The sequence below is a fragment of the Gavialis gangeticus genome, unplaced genomic scaffold, assembly GCF_001723915.1.
Source record: "Gavialis gangeticus isolate Ggan-Ray unplaced genomic scaffold, GavGan_comp1, whole genome shotgun sequence".
In the NCBI taxonomy this organism is placed as follows: Eukaryota; Metazoa; Chordata; order Crocodylia; family Gavialidae; genus Gavialis; species Gavialis gangeticus.
In genome coordinates, this window is record NW_017728992.1 from 87,432,327 (window position 1) to 87,453,323 (window position 20,997).

A 20,997-nucleotide genomic window follows, 5' to 3' on the forward strand; every position below is an offset into this window, starting at 1 on the left:
AGTCAATGCTGAACTAGTAAGTCCAATTACCAGAAGGGTGGTGGTTGAAACATTGTGTAGTAGGGTGGCAGAGAGGTGTGGGATTTTCAGGTTTCAGAAACTGCCAAGGATCTTTAAGTAGTAACACTTCTTAACTTGGCTCCTTAAAAATGTTTAACTATCATTCCAGGATAAGAATGACCAAGAAGTGACCTTAGATCCCAAGCCATCTACCCATTTTGTTAACAGACAGCCACCAGTACTGAAGAAAAGTATGTTTTTGTAAATTTTAGTATTTGGATCATAGTTCTGTGAGATCTGAAAATTTAGTTATAGGATATTGTTTAATTACTAAATTTCTAATGTGTATTTGGAGTGTATATAAGTTTCAGAAGATGAGATGTTTTCCTGTTTATTTAGATTAAATAGAAGAGCGTAAACAACAGAATAGTGTCAGTAGGCAAACAGCAGAAACCCTCAATATTTATCAAACATTTAAACATTTGCCATATTTCTTTAATATACATTTTTATGGATCTTTTTTCAGGCATCTTTGGGGGAGATTTTCTTGTATGATCTTTTATTAGTTGAGTGATGATTTGAAAACATTTCTTAAGACTGGTTAGCAGTTTCTTCACGTTTATTGCTACACTTTGCAGCTAATATTGACCCAACACGGAGGTATCTTTACCTTCAGGTTTTGGGTGGAAAAGCTTTTCTGGAACATCTACAAGAACCTGAACCCTTGCCTGGCCAAACGTGTTCTACCTTCACTCTGTATTTACTTTTTCGAAACCAACGGTTCCGTTCTAAGCCTGTCCCGTGTGCCTGTGAACCAGACTTTCATGATGGTTTTTTACTTGAAGTGCACAAGGATAGCCTAGGTAAGGAAAACTCTAAGCTTAAAAATAAGTGCCATATGTTGTGCTTACCTTGCAGAGCTGTTTTGAGATGCTGATATTATGACAGATAACTGGCTTATGCAAGTGAAAGTTGCTGCTCTCTGATGCAATCATTTTTCAAGACTACGTTGGTGTTATTGTGATTTTTAGTTGGAAAAGTTGGACTTTTACAGTAACTTTCCACATACGTTTGTCCTTTCAGGATTAGAAAATGTAGACAGATTAGTTTATTTTTGAGGTTGTCAGTGTCCATAACTTATATTAGCTTGTCTATACAAGTGGTAGCCACTTTTATGTGTGTCCTTGGTAGTAGCTTTTGGTACAGCAGTCTCATATGCTGATTCCTTGCAGAGTACAGAAGGAGTGTGGTAATTTAGGCAGCGCAAACACATGTAGGCTGTAAAAGGAATTTAATGGGCAAGATTTTACACTTTTGAAAATCTCAGAAATAATATTTTTCCTGTAATCTTAAATAAGAGGGAATGTCAAACATGCAGGCTGGATCTGGCCTTTAGAGCCATATGGTATGGCCTGTGTGTCTCAGACTGACTCTGCATACCCTGTGCAGCAGATAGAGCTGGTTTGGCCCATGGGCTGATCCAGGTACCACAGATACTGCTTACAGCACAGGGTGCTGGTCTGGGGTGTGCTCTGCTTACAAGCGCCTGTGCTTGGAACAGCCCTGCATGCTGATTCTGGGGTTGCTCCGGATTGGGCTGTGCCAGAACCTGTGCACAAGATCAGTCCAGTGGAGTGCTGCATGCAGTGTGCACCCTATGCAGGCTCCCTGTGCCACATGCAGCATAGGCTGGCCCCACTCTGGGGCTTGTACTATCTGGAGTGTGCAGGCTGAAACCAGCCAGGACACTGCAGGGCACTGTGTGCACTGCATGTGGCACGGGGGCTGGCATATGGCACAGACTGTATGCAGCACCCTGCTGGACCAGCCCTGTGCACTGGCACTGGTGTGCACAGATGGCCTGGGGCCCCATGTGGGCTGGCCCTGGAGCCATTGCTAAGAAATGGTCTGGCAGGGTGCTGCGTGCCATGTGGAGTGCCTGTGGTGCTGGATCCACCCTGTGCTCTGTGTGTAGTGTGCACTAGGCTTATGCTGCCTGTGGCATGTGGACTGGACCTGGTGCTGAGGGAGCTGCCTGAAGCACTAGGAGTCAGCAAAGGATGTGGGCTGCATGCAGCAGCCTGCCAGACCAGTCCTGCATGCTGACTGTGGCACAGCCTGAACTGGCCCTGGAACCAACTTGCCGGTGCAGTTCAGCAGGGAGCCTCATGTAGCAAGTACCTCATGCCATCTCCTTGGGCCACAGCCACTGAAAGCAGCATGGGGGCCAGTGTGTACTGCCTGTGACATGGGGGGGCAGGCACAGGGAGCTCACTATACATAGTGCCCTTCTGGACTGAACTTGTAAGCTGGCTGACTCACTGCCTGGCCTGCACCATAGACTGGCCCAGACACTCTTGGATCAGATGAATTTAGCACCCCAGTAAAATAAGATATGTATAGACTAAAGACATGCAGGGATAGGTCTGTGCCTTGTCTGCCTGTTTTAAGCCCAAAAAGATTATCATATTGTTCAGGGAGAACATACTCCATTTTCTAATGGAAAATATTAAATAGTCATGTTGTTAGGTGCAAATACAGTGAATGATATGTTCTGTCATGGTGAAGCTATGGATGAGGGTTCTGTAAACCTACAGAGACATAGTAAATGTAATAATGCAGATTTTTTATACTAAATCAGAGAACTGGTTCATCTATTTCATTACCAAATGTTTCAGTAGGTGATGTTAGAAACTTTCTGAGAGAGTGGAATAACTTAATAGAGAATGATGCCTCCTAATCTTTAGCTGTTAGTAGCTGGTTTGTGAGTGGATGCATAATGGCTTGCTACTTAAAAAAAAAAAAATAGCTAAAAATAGTTAAAGTTCATTCTACGTGTCTAATATTTCAATACTGCTAAGCCCTTTCTTCAAATATGACTTGGAGCAGTGGGTTCCTGCTGTGGTAAGATAAAAGAATGAAAACAGAAACATTTGATTATATCCTTGTTTTTATATTATTTGAATGGCCAAATATGGTGTGTCTGAACTTTATTTTCTGTCAAATACTGTATTCATTTTCTCTGTCTTTGTATCTTGTCTGTTCCCATTTGTGGTCTTTGTATACAGAGCTCTTAGTCTCTTCATTCTTTACCCATGTGCATGTCTTTCCATGATTTAATCATTATCTGTCTCTGAGCCCTTTGTACATGGGCTCTGTCTCTTAAGAGTGGCCAGACCTGACTGCTTCTAAATACTGTATTGACCTGAATCCCTAGTGACTTTAAATTTAAGATGATTCCCCCCCCCCCCATTAGATTCTGCACATGGAACAGTATACATTTTGCCATAATGTTCCATAGGTGGAATCTAATTATTGGAAAGCAGCAGCAGGAAGGCAAGTGGTGAGGAGGCAAGTGTCCCCTGGCTCTGTACTGGGTCCCTTGCCCCTCTGGCTGCATGCTGGGTTCTGCACTGATCCCTGGCTCAGCATGGAGCCAGAAAGCAGCACAGGTCTCAGTGCTCATACCCTTTCTGCTCTCTGGCTTCACATGGGGTCCTGCTGCTTCCTGGGTCTGTACTGATTCCCTTGTCACTCTCTGGTTCCTTCCTGGGTTGTGTGCTACTCCCTACTGAGCAGGGAAGCAGTAGGGGAATTGACATGGAGCCAGGAAGCAGCATAGGTCCCAGCATACAGCCAGACAGTGGTGAGGGAATCAGCACTGGGTCCTGTGCTGCTCTGTGGCTGTGGACTGAGCCAGGAAGCAGTAGAATCCAAGATGGAGCTAGAGCCATGGGTAGGGAATTAACATGGAACCAGGGAGTAATACAGGGCTCAACAATGCCTGCAGGTATTGCATTTTTACTTAACACTCAATTCTAAGATGAGGCTTCATTTTTCCCCAGGTTGTATAGGGGAAAGCCTTGTCTTGGAATTGAATAAATATGACCCATGCAAAATTTAAAAAACATTGAGGGGTTTAATGGCATGTTCTCTCTAAGGCAATTTAAATGCAAGCTTGTAAAAATAACTCAATCACTGTATTATCCTAATTACAGCATTCTTGCTGTTGGTTTTTATTGTTCTAAAATGGCAGGTGATGGAAGTAAGATGATGGATGCAACCACTATGTTATCTATATGCGATCCAGTGCATATGGTCCTGATCAAAACAGACATGTTTGGTGAGACATCACTTGTAGCATCCTACTTCCTGGAGTGGCGATCTGCCCTTGTTGCAGAGAACAGAATAATAAATATTGCGGTAGAACTCCTGGGCGTAGGTAAGATTTAACATTAAAGTTATAATGACAATACCAAGATTTACACTGTCCATCATGATTTTACTAATAAACATATGACAAGGAAATATTATAGTAAATTCAATGAAATCTGTGATCGGATCTTCTTTAGGCAAAAAACAAAAATTGAATTCCAAATTCTTTTCTGTGATGAATGGGAAGTGGAATTTCCCATTCATACCTGTTCTGTTGTGTAAGTTGCCAGAAATACAGAGCTCCAAAAGATGAAGTAATCTATCAACAAAAAGGGTCTCTGGCCAGTGCTTTACTGAAAAGCCCATTTTTTGCTTTCTTTTGAAGAGGAATGTGCTGGGTTTCTAGCAGGTTGCTGTCCTTGAACCCTAAATAAGGGGCTTCCTGTTCTGTATCAGCCTCCTGCTAGTTGGTGTGTGATGCATCTGAGGTTCTAACTCACATCACAGACCTTTTTCTCCTTTCTCTTTGCCCTGTACCTTTTTGGATGCTACAGAGGTAATAGGTGAATTCTTGAGGCTCTTTAGTCTAACCATGCACAGACCCAGGAGGGAGAAGTCCATGATTTCCAGTCATAGCTCTACCAGATAATTCACTATATATTCTAAAGGATGGGGATGTATCCCTGAACATTTGGGATTTGGTCCCACGTGCTTGGCACCACCCTCTCCCAGCCACCTGGGTGCCACGATTGGGTCCTGGAGCCTGGTGCTGCTCCCACCTGACCCTGCTCAGTAGGATTGAGCACCCAATCCAGTGTGCAGGGCCCCGGGCTCCTCACGTGTTCTGAAATTTGGTGGTGAGGGAGCAGTGCCACCACTCTCCTACCACTAAGTTTCCAGATCTGTGTAGAGCTCCATGGACCAGATTACATGGGGCTGTGAGCCAGGGGTTGAGCACTGCTGGTATAGTGAAGACTCCAGTGAGTAAAACCTAGAATCTAGTTGAAGGGAAAGTAGTCCGTCCTCCTGTTGATTTATCATTTCCAGTAAAGTTCTGTGTTTTTAATTAAATTTAAAAAAAGCATGATGCTAATATTTTCCGTAAGTGTTTTAAAATAAAACTGGATTTGCGTAGGATTGCTACATACAAAGGAAATGAAAGTGTAGTTTTTTATTATATGGGACTGCATGTTATATGAAAAATGTGTTTCAGTCTTGTAGTTATTTTAGTAGATGTTTTTGTTGTTTTAATTAAGTGTCGAAATCAGTAAAGCTGCTAATTTTTATGTTGCTTGGATGCACTTGATTTATTTTGTAGATGCTACCATTTGATACAGCTAGATTATCTGAGACAGACTTGTTTATATTTTACTTTCCACTGTCATCTCTTACACTGTTCTCTGCATTTTTCCATTTGTTTGTTCCAGATATTTTATCAGATTATACTTCTAAATAGTGAGCTCTCTTGGGTAGTAGTTCTTTTTCATTCTGTTTGTACATCTAGTGTAATGGGTCTCTGAACTTCAGTTGGGGTTTCACAGTGTTTGTGCAATACAAATAAGAGGCACGCAAAACTTTAACCTTTTTTTCTCATTATTCGGCATGTAGGAAGCACACATTTCGTCTTGTTTTTAACCTTGAATGTGACACAATTGGAGGGGGAATGCAGGGAATATTTCTGTGCGTTTGTTCTCAGATAGCTGGATGGTGGGGGTAGGACGGGAGGCAGGGGTGGTGTTAAATGACCCTAGATTTCTCAGTGGACTGATTAATATTGCGCTTCAAAGGTACAGAATCAAAAGTTTCTGTTGGAGTCTTAAACATCAGACTTGAAATGTATCCACAGCTGAATAAGATACTATCCCAGGAAATAATTAATACTCAGGTAAGTAATTTCTAATTTATATCCATTGTGTTCTGGAGCAGAGCGGGTATTTATGGTGTTTTTTAAATTCACCTTCCTGTTTACAAGTAGTTGTTTAAAAATGCAATGCCAGAGAAGAATATAAATTGTCCTAGAGCATTCATGTTGAAAAATGATGCTGGGTATGGGTGTGCAGGCAGTGGATCATGGCTCTGCCCCAGCTCTAGACCATGCTGTCACTGCCACAAGATCCTGGCCCCAAAGCAGCTCTCTGCCCAGCTGTGTGCCCTGCCAGTACTGCTGGGGCAGGTCTCCATGGAAACCCTGGCCCTTGCACTGTCACAGCTGCTGCTGGGGTCTCAGTGGAAACTGACAAAGTGGTGTAGGCAGGGGCTGCTGGGAAATGGAGTCTGGCCACAGGCCAGATCCACCATTTTGCCCTCCTCTGAGCTAAAAAGTCTCCAAGGCTGTGAAACAGGAGGAGAGAGACCAGGACCAGCTAGCAGACAGCAGATTAGACCTAAAATGTTAACTTGATTAGTGGAATATCAAGACCATTAAAAAGAGAAATGATCAATAACAACTGTGGAAGGAAGAACTAGTCAACAGACTCCCTTGGCTGCCTTAATACTTAGCAACAGCTGCTGCACTGTCAAGCAAGAATTAAAGCAGGTCTTATATCCTGAACAGAAAATCAGCTGCCCTGCTTAATACACTCAACCCAGTTTTGGGGGGCTGATTTTGTAGGGGAAAGATGTATGTTGTATGTGGGCAAATAGTGTTATTGCAGTAATTTTCTTGTGAGTCATAACGCTGCCAAGCAAAAATGTAAAGTCATTTCAGGGCATTTCTTTTTCTTAAGATAATATACATGTTAGGTGTTAGATATATTATGTATCTTACTACATCTGTTGCTTCCTAGTGAAAATCTATGTAATCACAACAGCAACTAGCCTGTCAATCCCAAAAGCTGATAAGTACTGGCATAAAGGCGCACACAGGTTTGATTGCATGTTTGTTCTTAAAAAAAAAAAAAAAAAAAGTGTATGCAGTCAACTTTGGTTATGAAGACAAATCTAGTGAAACTTTTGGTGTATTAGTCTTCAAAAAAGAAACCAAACAATGTGTTTTTCATTAACTACTAGAAAATATTTCCCATTTTATTTCCTGATCCTAAATAAGATTACCTTGTAGCACTTGCAGGACTGTTATAAATATTAAGATTGTTTTTAAAGAACTTTGGGAGATGATGCCACCTCTTAAAGAAAAATGGGGGGCAGTATTGACAGGGTAGAGTCTTCTGGCATCTCTACCAAGAATATTAAAAGAAAATAAATATATTTTAATTGCAGCTTGCTTTAGAACACCAGAAAACAGCAGAAAAAGAACGTTTGTTTCTTGTGTATGCTAAACAGTGGTGGAGAGAATACCTGCAGATCAGGTCTTCACATAACACAAGGCTGGTAAAGATTTTTGCACAGGTTTGTAAACTCAACTAAAAAATGTGGACCACCTGTTTACAACTACTTCAAGGTGTTTTTAGTTATGTATATAGACTACAAATAGAGTTTACTGTTTTTATGTAAGTGTTCATGTGTTCCAGCTGGGTGGTAGGAGTGGGGTTTGCCAAGCCCTGGGGAACAGAAAATGGGTATTAGGAAGCTACCCCCTACCCTGGTCCATGGCCCTTCAAGCTTTAAATGCTGCATGTATTGCTTAGCTGGGTAGCACACTCAGTAATTTAAGAGCCAGGGTGCCAGAATGCAGGTGCAGGGAAGCTATCTAAGTGGTACGCAAGGCAATGTAAAAGGGAGGGGCCTGCCTATTGAGAACCTCCTGCCTTCCCAGGTAGGGGAGAGGACAGGATTTCAAATAATGGTTCCCCTCAGGGCAGGGGTGGCCCAAGGAGCAGCCCTCCTGTGCGTCCTGGCTGGAGAGCTCCCCTGTGTACATTCCAGCCCCTGGCCTGATCTTTCTACTGGTAAGAATTCCTTAGAAATTAATGTCTATACATATCCATAGCAGTCCAGCTCTACATGACATAAAAGTATATGTGTGAATAATAATTGTGATCTCTAGTAATTCATTTCCTTCATGAGTCCAGTCCATTTCAAACAGCTGCTGCTTTTCTTAAGCTGACTTAATATATTAGAGACACATTTTCTCCTTTCCCACCCCAATGTAATATTCTCTCCCTTCTCCATTCTTCAGCTTCTGCAAAATTGCAATTGACGGGGGCCTAAAATGGGCAGTTTTGGGTGCTTAGTAACTAAAAGCTTTTTCAGAACATAAAAACCTTGCAGCTGCACCCCTTAAAAAAACAAACACAAATCTCTAACCTGTTAAAAATAGTCTTAAAATAGATATTGTGTAATTTAGGTACCAAATCGAGGACTTGTGGAGTTATAGTAGGAGGTTTTATAGTGTTTGTTTGGTGGTGGTGGAGGTTGTTGTTTTTTAATAAGTAGCTTTATTTGGCCGTGTTATAGCTGAAATATTGTTACCTGGAACAACTTTAAAACCTTTGAAGAGACTGGCATTCTTTTGCAGAAAAACAAAATGATAGAATCAGAAATTTCTTCTAATTCTGTTTATTGGAAAATTTGAAGAAATTCTAAGGATTAATAACATCTACTTAATTTGGTTTAAATCAGTTGTCAATCAGTATAGATCACTGTTAAGTTTATACATTGAAATGCTTTGGAAGTAGAATACAGACTTGGAGTAGCTTAAATCTAGCTCTGTTCTGTAGTATTCTAAAAGTTTACTGCTGTCATAGCTGTTCTCTAGGTCTTTAAAATGAGCTGGTCATGGTTTACATAAAAGCTAAAATTTATAATAATAATAACAGTGTTCTTGGTCTCTTAATTTTTTTCCATTTTTGTTCACTTATATTGCTATAATTAGAAGTTTGAACAATTTATTTTTCATTTATGTTTCTCCCAGAAACTTCCATGAATGCACGTTTTGTTAAAAAATAGATAAATAAGAATTGCTGTCTAAAACTAGTGTTGCAATTGGCACCCTTGTTTACCAGTCATGGATTGGTCAGGGATTGACTGAGCATGGAGACTGAACTTGTTTTAGTCAGTAGGACAGAGAAGAGTTGAAGCTAGGGTAGCAAGTACTTGATATCTGCTCCATGGATTTGAAGACTATCAGCCTTTTAATTTTTATCAGTCATAAATTCATTTAATTTTCTTTTATCTTCTATTTTACTTTTTATCTAAAAAGGTTTTTAAATGAGACAAAAGGAATGGTATTTTTTTTTCTTAAGAGTGTGCTTTGCATAGTTTTTTAAGTAAAAGTTCTAGGTCAGTTGCACAGTTTACTTCTTGCTGTGGAGTCATTGATCCCCCAAAAAAGAACAGAGGTGTTTTTCTTTTATTGGGTACTTTGGTTACTTATCATTCTTCATAATATTTTAATGTTTAGGATGAAAACGGGATAAACCGTCCAGTATGTTCTTATATCAGGCCACTTCGAGCAGGCCGATTGCTGGACACACCTAGACAAGCTGCAAGATTTGTCAGTGTCCTTGGTTATGAAAGAGCTCCTGTTGTTGGAGGCGGAAGTGGTAAACAAGAACAGTGGTGCACCCTTCTCGCTTTTCTATGTAGAAACAAGGTATAATGGCCGAGTTTTATGTAAGACAATACAGACAAAAGTATGGAAGTGGTATATGTTGAAAAATCTTTTTGAATGTAATTTGTGATATGCAGAAATTGGACTAATAGGCACTGTACAGTTGTCATGGATTATATATGCTGTATTTTGTCTAACATTAAATATAAATATATGTAATCTCTTTCTATAATTCCCAAATGCTACAATGAGAGAGGAATGTTATTGTACCTCTGGTGTTCCAGGGAATATGCAAGAAGTAAGGTTTCTTTGGTAACAACTTTTTTTTATTGGACCAACTATGTAGGTCAGGGATGGGCAAAATGGCAGATCTGGCTGGAGGCCAGACTCCCATTTTCCAGCAGCCCCTACCTGCCTGTCTGGGGCCAGTTTCCATGGAGACCCCCAACAGCAGCCACACTGTGATAGCGTGAATCACAGTTTCCATGGGGACAAGCCGCAGCAGCGCTGGCAGTGTGCACAGCACTGCGCAGAGCTGCTGCAAGCCCGGTTGAGATCTTGTGGCAGTGACAACACTGTCTGGAGCTGGGGCAGAGCTGTGATCCACTGTCTGCACGCCCCTGCCTGGGCATACAGGCTGCAGAACACAGCTTTGTCCCAGCTCTGGACCATGCTGTCACTGCCACAAGATCCCAGGCCGGCTCCGGAGCAGCTCCCCACCCTGCCAGCAGGGACGGTGCTAGTGGGAGGTTTGAGGGGGCAGTAGTGCCACTGCCCACCACGAACAGGCGGCAGCAGCTGAGCTCACCCCGCTCCTGCCCACAGCACAGCACCCTCACCAGGAAGAGGCTGGCACTGCTGCTGCCTGCCAGTCTTTATGGGGCTGGCCCTGTACCACAGCTGCTGGGGTCTCCATGGCAACTGGCCCAGCCACGTGAGCAAGGGCTGCTGGGAAATGGAGTCCACTGCTGGCCAGATCTGGCCTGTTGGCTGAACTTTGCCTGCCCCGGTATAGTTGGAAGAGATGGATGTTAGACAAACTTTTGGGCGCAAAGTACCTTTCCTTTGGTGTGACAAAGAAGCAGGATCATCTTAAGCCTAAATACCAGATACAGCGTTCAGTGGCTTGTGCACTTAGTTTTATGTTAGCCGGAGGGTTGCAGACTTTTTTTCTTGCGTATTCCCTGGACTGTCGTGACTACAGAACTCCTACTCCACTACAATATGGAAGATAACAAAATTTTCTGTTTTCAATGGAAAATGCATAATATGTAAGAAAGAAAAAGAAGCCAGACTACCCACTGATTTCTACTTCCTACATGTATACAAGTAACGTAAGTTAGTTGCTTAAGAATGTTATTGTCAAAAAATGCTTGGAAATTTAATCTTGAAACTTCTTGATTTCAGTTTTTTAAACTGTAGATACCCTTAATTATTAGCTAGGCTCTGTGAAACAGTAACATAATTTGTTATATTTTCATCAGATATTTGCCTTACTTAATGTATATATTTTGAAGTACTCCTGAAGGCACCTGATGTTGCAGATTGTATTTTGTTTTTTAAAGCGTTTCCATAATAATATAAACAGAAATCCTCATCAGTATTCATAACCAGAATGTGAATCAAGAAATAAATGAGGATTTTCTCATAAACTACATTCTGCTTTAAAATCGTGTAAAATTGAAATAAAACTTAAATTTACAGCATACCTTGGCTAGAAGGAAAGGAAACAATACCCATTATAGAAGAATAAAAACCGTCAGGTGGATGGGGGTTTTTTTTTTTTCTGTCTTCTGTCTCTATCTATTTATAAAAGCATGTCTATAAAATGAGCTGTAGGTGTGGTCCTCAGCCTAGACTTGGTGGCCAGGTATCCATATTACAAATGAACCTGATTGGCCACCTTTATATTCTTCCATGAGAAGATACAGGTCAGTACATCTCCTGGCCCCACATCAGTAATAGTGTTCCTGGAATGGAGTTAAGATGCTGTGAAGTTAACTTGTGACCTTGCCTTACTGTCCTATAAATATAGCTCTTGAAAAATAATTAAACAATTACCTGTTAAATCGTGATTGAAAGCCTTATCTTCGTACATGTTAGGAATAAACTACTTAATTAATATGTTCACTTTCTAGGGTGACTGTGAAGATCATGCTAACCTTTTATGTAGCCTTCTCCTTGGTTATGGATTAGAAGCCTTTGTTTGTGTAGGAACAAAAGCGAAAGCAGTCCCTCACACGTGGGTAATGACTTGTGGAACTGATGGAATCATCACTTTTTGGGAGAGTTTAACAGGACACAGGTGGGTTAGCAATGTAAAGGAGTTAAGGTCTCATTTTTTTTGTTTTTTAATTATTTTTTTAATTTACTTTTAATTTATTATTTTTGTCCTCCAACATAAATAGAGCGTATGGAATGGTGACCCAAGCAGTGGCCTAAAAATACTAAAATTGAACTCTTATCTAAGTGGCTCAAACTTTGAGTTCTTAAATTGAGCTAAGAAAGTTCATGTTCTGCTGAAGTGCTGTGGCTTCCAGAATTTAAATTTATTTTGGGAATGTCCAGAGTAGATTGTGGTATAACGGTCACTGCTGGTTTTGTGCTATGATGCAAGTGGATGCTCAAACGTGTCACTTGCTGCCAGGTATGAAGGATGTAGAACATTTTAAATCTGGCGCAAGAACATGTGAAAATCCATCACAGTTCATCTTTGCCAAATATTCTTAAGTAAAATTCCGGTCTGGACTCTGGTACAGCAATCCTTTTTACTGGCTTGCTCTAAATAAGTCATTTCTTCTGTCCTGCATTATTTTAGGTCAATCAACTTGCCCTACTATTACTTGCCATATTATTATTTGAACTACTTGCTCATCTAGAGCAGAGGTCAGCAACCTGTGGGCCATGAACCCAATCTGGCTAGTGAATAGACTAGATCGGGCCTGCAGCAGCTTAGTGAATTGACAGTATTTTCCAGCCACAGGAGCAGAGGAGGCATTCCCCAGATCCTATAGCCTGCCCTGTTCAGTGTATTCTCTCTGGGTATTCCCGGGGTCCCAGTGCTTGCCCTGCTTTATTTCTTTGCTTCACAGCATCTGATGGTCATTGGATATGGGGTTATAGCCCATGTTTTGAGCTGGGTCACAAGTAGTGGGCCACAGTGGCAAATGGTTGCCAGCCCTTTATCTATAACTTTAGTAAATATTCTCAGTTAATTAGTTTTGCTGAGCCAAGTGCCTACTTCGTTAGTTTTTGAGGAACGGATGTTTCTCTGCAGTCTAAGAGCTTGCAGAATTTGCATTTTCTTTCTCTTGCCTTTGCAACTCTTCTGTGATTAGTCCATTTTTCAAATATTAGGAAGATGTATAGGTTTCCTCTTCCTAGACTTTTTTAGTAAAATAAAAAATACAAAATTCAAAAATTAAAATGCTGTTGACAATTACTTGGTCTTGCACCCCACTGCTGACTGTCCTTGATTTTAAAAATCAACTAAACATTTTTTTACAGTATTAATAACATTTTTTTTTTATTTAAAATGTATTTACTGGGCAATTTTTGTAATTTTCCATTAAATAGACTGGATCATTTATAATGATACCCAGTTAAGATAATGTGCGTGGTGGCAGGAGTCTCTAATACAGAGGCAAGAAAAGGAGTGTTCATATGCCATTTCCTTGGTGTTGCATGTTGCTATTTTTTCACTGGGAATTGGGTAAATTTAAATTATTATGTATATACTAGCAAATTGCCTGTCAAAAATGACCTGGGGGGAAGGCACCCATCACCCCATGGCGCCACCACCTCCCAGGAGCAGGGGGGAAGCTTGCATGCAGTGGCTGCCATGCACCACCCCACGTTGCTGCTGCCCACATCCAGTCACACACACCTGCCCCACCCCTGCTCTGCACCACCACTGCTTCCCAGGAGCAGAGGAGTGGGGGAAGCTTGCACGCACCCAGATGTGGAGCAGAAGCAGGGTAGAGTGGTGGGTGGTAGCTGCCGCATGCAAGCTTCCCCCTGCTCCTGGGAGGCGGTGGCGACATGGGGTGGTGGGTGGTGGTGGCACTCCATCCCTCCCTGCCCATCATTCTCGATGCAGCGCTAACTGGAGCAACACCCTGCCAGGAGCCACACCCCCAAGAACATTAAGCATGGACAGACAGACTAAGCTGTAATATATATATTTAGTCTATAAAGTGTCATGGATATGTTTTTTTGTTTTTTTGTTTTTTTTTAAATAGGATTTACAATATTGAGGATTTTCCTAACTAGATATCATAGTATCATAGTACTTAGGGTTGGAAGTGACCTAAACAGATCATCAGGTACGACCCCCTGCCCCAGGAACAGGTGCCAGGATCATATCACCCCAGCCAAATATCTGTCCAGCCTCCTCTTGATATCAGTAGTAGCTTCTAAGCTCTTCCAATGTACCTCTGTTAGCACAATAAGACACACATCTCTTGAATCATGGACTCCCTAATGATTTTGATTTACCTATTAATCTAAGACTATGTAACTTGCCTCAGAAGAAAACTGCAAAAGGCTAACTTTGGTTTATGCTTACTGCATAATGATATACAGGCAACCCTCACCCTTTGCGAATAAGGCACTGCATTCATGAACGCAGTGCCACAGGGAGGGGTGGGGGGCACGGCTCTGGCAGCGGGAACCTGGTGGCGACAAGCACAGAGCTCCCAAGGAGCCCCTGTAAGTGTATAAAGTGTACTTAAAATGTGGGTTCGGCATTTGCATATTTGAAACCGCAAATGCTGAACCCACGAATAGCAAGGGTTTCCTGTACCAGTGCACCTTTGCCTGAACAATGTGCCCCATACTGATGTATTTGTAAAATGTGATGGCTAAAAATAGAAGTGTATTTATTACCTGTTTATTTTTTTTAAGAAGTGTTACGTAAAGTTAACAGTGGCTTTGTAATGAAGGGTAGTGTGAATGATGGTAAATGGATATGAATTGAAGAATTAAAATATGTTTCATTTTGTGAAAGGGGTTGATTGCTATTTTTTTATTTAAATGATCATTTCCTATTGTGCATATTATATTTTTTTGTCATGTGAAGCACTATTCCTCTGAAAATCTGATAAATGAAGGGAAGAAACTGTGTTGGTTGTTTGTTGATGCAGTTGAAAAAGCTATTTTAATTGCTGTCAGTTGAGTAGTTGCTTGAGTGACCATGTTTGACATTTTAAGCTGGAAAATAAATATCTAGATTGAAAGGGGGGAAAAAACATTTTTGCTTGTATTACACAAAACATGGCAATTTTTTATAAGAAATTTCAGTTATGAAAAGGAAATTCATGTATGGTGCAACGATTTTTCATAGGGGTAGAATCTTAGTATGTCTGTGCCACCTGAATATTTGCATCTTTTAAAAAGTAAAATATGAAATTTGTTGTTGTTGTTATAATAAAGATCTCTCTTAATTGATAGGTACATTCACAGTCCTATCCATCCAGATGACCCTCCACTTGTTGAACAGCCAAAGCCAATGTATCCTTATCGAACAATAGGCTGTATCTTCAACAATCAAGTGTTCTTGGCCAACTGCCAGCCTTCTGATGCAGTGGAAGTCTGTGCATTTGATTTGCGTGATGAATCTAAATGGAAACCAATGAGTGAAGAAGCAATCAAATCGGTTTGTGCTCCAGGGGCCACAACTTCACTTCCTCCTTTCCCTCCTCTCTGTGCTTCCACAATAGATGCTGCAGTAGCAAGCAATGAGATTGAATTACAATTGAGGATACTTGTGTCAGAATACAGAAAGGTAATACTCTTTAGTGCTTTTAATTAGTCTGCCAGGTAAACCAGTTTCAGATTGTTATATCATCTTTTTGGAAAGTTTGGAGGGATGCATTTTGGTTTAAGGGGTCTTTCTTTTTTACATGTCCCCTTCAGTAGGTGCAAGCTTGCTGTCATGTAGTATACGAAACTGAAGGAAAAATGCCTGGGAAAATGTAATCACATAATTTCAGATTTTATACTTGCTTTTATTTGCATGTCAGTTTATAGGATCTCAGTCCTTCAAAAAAGCTAGCATTCTCCTTAATTGATTTTATGTATTGCAGCGTACTAGAGTTGATTTTTTTCTCTTATAAATGTGAAAACACCATTTTAAAATCAAATGCCAGTTTATTACAGAAATATTAGTTTAAATTAGATGCATCTTTCAACAGATACTACAAGCCATGTGTTTTCGTCTGAACCTTTATGAGATGTATAGAAGTCTTCATTTAATAGTTTTAGTTAAAACATACAAAAAGGTAAAAAGTGTGCATATTTCTCCATTTGAAGTCCTCCTAAACATTGCATACTTGATTTAAGCCCTCTTAGGCTCATCTTTCTATTAACTTGAGGAAGACTTTTCCTTAAATTTTGTCAGTGCAGAAATATGGTCAGGACTATAAAGTGCTTATAAGCAAACTAATCAGGGTGTTGATGAACTGTACCAAGAGTTTGCAGTTCATACTGAATCTTCTGACTTGGAATCAGAGATACGTGGTTAGGAATAAAGATGGATGTTGATCTGATCTTTTATTTCAGAAATTCCTAAAATGCTTAATTTCCAAGTTCTAAAAGTATTCTCTGTCTCTCTGATCTGGTTACTGAGAGTGAGATTTTTCTAAAAGGTTTTAATACATGCTACTTGCTTCTCCATTTCTGAGGGCTGGTCCTGTAAAAGCAACTCCTGCTTTTAATTCCTTTCATCTCTCCTGTTGACTATCTCAGTTTTGATGAACTATTCAATTGTATGCTGACATGTGAATATGGTGTCTTTCATCAAAAAGAGTTAGCTACAAGTATGTGCTTTCATACTTCATCTTAGACTGCTCTATAGCTGTTTATACATGTGGAAAACACCAATGCAACACAAGCTCAGGACAATAAGTCCTTCAGATTAAACTACATTAGTTAGTTTGTATTCATTAATGTAATGACTTCAATCACAATTTAATTTTTTGGTTACTAGGAACAACCCCACTGAAGAACACAAAGCATCTTTCATGCGAATTAATCATTACCTTCATCTTACATCCCATTTTATAGGACCTTGGCCTTACTACAGTTTGGGATGACCAGCTATCCTATCTCTTGTCACCAGCTTTGGCAGCCTATGAACTAGAACGTACAACAAGCATCTCTGCAGGAAATGAAGAGTTTCAAGATGCTATAAGAAGAGCAGTCCCTGATGGTCACACATTTAAAGGGTTCCCCATCCATTTTGTGTACAGAAATGCCAGGAGAGCATTTGCTACATGCCTTCGGTAAGGTTAAGGTATAAATTTAACAAATTACAAAATAACCTTACACTTTTTGTATTTGTTTCTTGTCCATGTGGATTGGATTGGATTGCATGTGAATTACAGTTTCATAGTTTTTAGGGTCGGAAGGGACCTGAGTAGATCATCTAGTCTGACCCTCTGCCATGGCAGGAAAGAGTACTGGGGTCAAACGACCCCAGCAAGGTGTACATCTAGCCTCCTCTTAAAGACCCCCAGGGTAGGAGCCAGCACCACTTCTCTTGGAAGCTGGTCCCAGATCCTAGCCGCCCTGACCATGAAGTAGCGCCTCTTGATATTTAGCTTAAATCTACCCTTTGCCAGCTTGTGACCGTTATTCCTGGTCACTCCTGGTGGTGCTCGGGGGAACAGGGACTCCCCCAGTGCCTGCTGGTCCCCCCTGACTAGTTTGTAACAGGCCACTAGATTCCCCCCTCAGCCTTCTCTTTTGGAGGCTGAACAGGTTCAGGTCCCGTAGCCTCTCCTCATAAGGCCTGCCCTGGTGCCCCCTGATCATGCGAGTAAATGATTAGCAGTAGTACTGGCTGGCATAGGTAATTTGTAATGGGGTTATAGAGCTTTTTACTTCTAAATCACTAATCTAGGTTAGTAGTGATTAGTTAGTCTGGGTGAAATCTGTAGTAGGTGGTGTTAGAACTGGCTTCTCCCAAAATCATCTTATTTAATTTCTCTCTCTTAAACATGTGAAATCCTGGGTTTTCAGAGGGGTTTCCTAACTACAGCAATTGAGCATTTTGTTTGCCTACTTTTTTTTTTTTTTTTTGCCTGGAGTCCTTATTTTGTGATTGTTGCCTCTTTTCCCCTTTTGGAAGGGGGATTGCTTGATAAATATAAGTAGCAGTATTTTGTTTAGTACCAATTGCTAATGTTGCTATTGCTACAGTAAGTAGTGGTTGGCAGTCTTGGAGAAGAAGTAATGTAGTTATTGATGTGTTACTAAAACATTTACATTTGAATTGGTGTTGGGGAATGAGCACTTGTCCGGTTGAAAATTGGTTTAAAGGCAGCAATACGGAACACTGCATCTTGTTGGGGGTGTGGGAGGCTGTTTAGTGGCATGATGTACCGTCCAGCAGTAGTCTTCATTTCACTTCAAATAGTGACTTTTAAGTTAAAAAAACAGTGCTGTTGCTCTGTAGTAGTGTCCGAGAAGTCAGACCTCCTAATGCATTAACTTGATTGAAAAATGTGTGTTGCATCAATCATGATTAATATTTACATATTTTTTACTAAAGATTTTAATAACAATTTGCTAACTTAAAGCTAACATTCAAACCTCATGGTTATTCACATTTTATTGTTATCAAACAGGTCCCCTTTCTGTGAAGAATTAATCTGTTGTAGGGGAGACCAAGTCCGACTTGCAGTTCGTGTGCGAGTGTTTGCATATCCTGAATCTGCATGTGCTGTTTGGATCATGTTTGCTTGTAAATACCGTTCTGTACTCTAAAAAAAATAAATAAATAATTGTCACACTTTTTACAGTGTTGAAACAACATTTATGTGCATCTGCAAAGGGCATGTTATTAGCAATCATTCAAATATGATGTTTCACTTTGGATAAAATGCTAGTATGATGATGATAGTGAATATTGTAATGTGTGTATTTAAAAGAGAATTAAGGCAGAAATAATTGTATAAAACTGTAATGAATGTATTTATAAACAAAATGTATATATTTTTGTATTTAAATAAAAACCAGTTTGTTTAAAATTTGTAGCCATTAAGTTCTGTGGTCGTGAAACTGTTTATGCAGATATCTGCTTTTCGTTCACAGCTCAAAGCATCCAGAAATTCATCAAAAATAGGTACCATTTCTATGTATTCATAGTCATCCAAGTCATTGGATTTTCCTCTGCATCCTGTTGACGACTGCACATCTGGTCCTTGTTTCTTTTGTTTTCTGGTTTCCACCTGTGATTTTTTTTTTTTTTACCAATATTGTAGAGCCCAGTCTGTTAGGAGAAAGTACAGTTTAATATTTGTCTCAGACCTACTCATTTTGGCACCTTCAGTGCTATTTCTGGATTTATTATATCATAAAGTCATGGGATATATCTCTCTTGGCAGTTTCTTGATCAACTGAGAAAAGTTCAAAGTCTGTCTTTTTGAGGTTCTTAAACACCTGTCTACACATTCTTCCAGGTTCTGACCAAGCTGAGCACAGAAAGAAGGTCTTTCTGTGCTCAGCTTGGTCAGTTGCCCATGTTAGAAAGGTAAGGCTCTTGAACTGGGATGCTTATCTGTGCCCATCTCTCATCCTGGAGAGTGATTTACCTGTAATCAGTAATAACTTTGAGCATCAGCTTGTCTAAAATTTGGGAGATGATTCTAGTTCTTCTTAAATCTGGAAGCTCTCTTGTGTTTCACAAGTATATTCAAATCCATTATAGTTGGTCTTACTGTGTACAACCACTGAGAGCTGGTTCTTCTCTAGTCAGAAACCTGGGGAATAACTCTTGTACTTCTGAGCAGTATATCTCCAAAAAGAGCAGTTTCCTTTTGAAGTAACTCAGCTGTCAGACTGACTGCTAGTGTGCTGAAGTCCTAACTTTCACAGACCCTTCTTTCACTAGAGAGTATTATGTTTATCTCTCTCAACCTGTAGCCATGACCTTTTGCATTTATAGCAAATAGGCTACTGTTTCCCCACTCAGAACAGCTAGCGGACGGTGGAATAAGAGAAATCTCATTACTGAGCCTGTGGCCACCAAATGTGCCTGGCTTACGATGTGTAGGAGAATTTCCTAAGATACTACTACCATCAGGACCTTCTGACTGAGTCCTCTTTAGTTCATTCCAAATCATGCTGATAGAACAGCAAAGTTACTTTTTTTTTTTTCTTTTCATTCTTTTTTTTTTAATCAAGGGATTTCTACTAAAGCCTAGGGAGTTGCAGCTGTACCTCATGTATTTTGATGATGTTACCCCTAATTGGGTATTGAAAGAAATTCCTGTTCCTGAGCAATTTAATCTCTTCCTCCTTGCAGGTTTTAAAGGATATAAAATCTGTGCCCCTGGGTTCAGTCATCAGTTCTTACATGTTATCAAAATCAAGGATATTAGATTACAGATGTACACCTAGGGTTCACTTTTAATGCTGGAGACCCTTACTTTTTCCCAAACCTTCCCTGGATCTTTCCCTGATATTGCCCTGCTAATTAAGTCTCCCTTGGAACTGGTAGGAACTTCATTCAAGCTGTAACAATTGTAATTGTATCTGGGAACTGAAGTCTGTATTCATTCAGTACCTATTTCTACTAGCTTCTATAAACGGTCTTTTTCCTCATGCTGACCTCTATTGTAAGGGTGAACAGAGTCACACAGTAATTGATCTAGTGATCTTATTTCCTGCCCTATTACCACATTTGCCCATGAAAAATAAATTTTAATTTGAGCAAATGTGAAATGTGTTTTTGAAGTTTGGATTATCATTTATAGGAGTTGAAGAAGCTCAACAGTTCAAGTTCTTTGAAGTCTGCTAACATGGAAAAGGTTTACAAAAATCACCACTAGTGGGTCAGACAATATTTTTATGATGTACAAAAAGCTCACGAATGTCTGGAATCTTTTGAGAGGTAGGAAGAGATGAGGTGTCAACATAAGACATTTGTAAGATGGCAATGTGATGGTCTTCATGTTTAGTAAATTGCTTCAGCATTTTGTTAATGTTGAGTTAAGGTTGTCTAGTGGTGCCTCCTGACCCTCTTGGAATATGGAGAATGACTAAACTAAAACCTTTGTAAATAAAGGAATACTAAAGTTAAGGTACATGCCACCTTTCAGAAATCACAGAGAACAGTTGGTATGAGAGGCAGCTAAGTTAACTACCATCAGATGGATTCCCAGTCTCTTGATGTTCTCAGATCAAGACTGGACACCTGGATGGAAGCGCTTTCATTAATCGTGAGTTATTAGGCTGAGTATAGGAATAGCTGGATGAAGCTTTCTAGCATGTGTTACACATCAGCCTAAAGGATCTAGTATTCCATTCATAGCCTGAAAAACCTACAATAAGTAAATATAAGAAATGACTAAGAATGTGCCCCTGAGTTTTTCGTTTGTATCACGTAC

General features: G+C 40.2%; 1 protein-coding gene across 3 annotated transcripts in view; it reads left to right on the forward strand.

Moving 5' to 3' along the window:
- Window positions 1-18,387, forward strand: part of CEP76 (centrosomal protein 76) — a 26,211-nt gene extending 7,824 nt beyond the window's left edge. The window contains exons 3-12 of one of the 3 annotated variants that reach the window (XM_019525044.1): window positions 170-251; window positions 639-863; window positions 4,037-4,222; window positions 5,943-6,040; window positions 7,372-7,500; window positions 9,455-9,646; window positions 11,743-11,909; window positions 15,056-15,389; window positions 16,670-16,887; window positions 18,235-18,387. In XM_019525044.1, coding sequence (XP_019380589.1) covers window positions 170-251; window positions 639-863; window positions 4,037-4,222; window positions 5,943-6,040; window positions 7,372-7,500; window positions 9,455-9,646; window positions 11,743-11,909; window positions 15,056-15,389; window positions 16,670-16,887; window positions 18,235-18,373 — 1,770 coding nt within the window. In that variant the 3' untranslated portion in view covers window positions 18,374-18,387. The remainder of the gene's footprint in view (window positions 1-169; window positions 252-638; window positions 864-4,036; window positions 4,223-5,942; window positions 6,041-7,371; window positions 7,501-9,454; window positions 9,647-11,742; window positions 11,910-15,055; window positions 15,390-16,669; window positions 16,888-18,234) is intronic. The other 2 variants (XM_019525054.1, XM_019525064.1) reach the window with 2 other exon arrangements.
- Window positions 18,388-20,997: the final 2,610 nt, after the last annotated feature.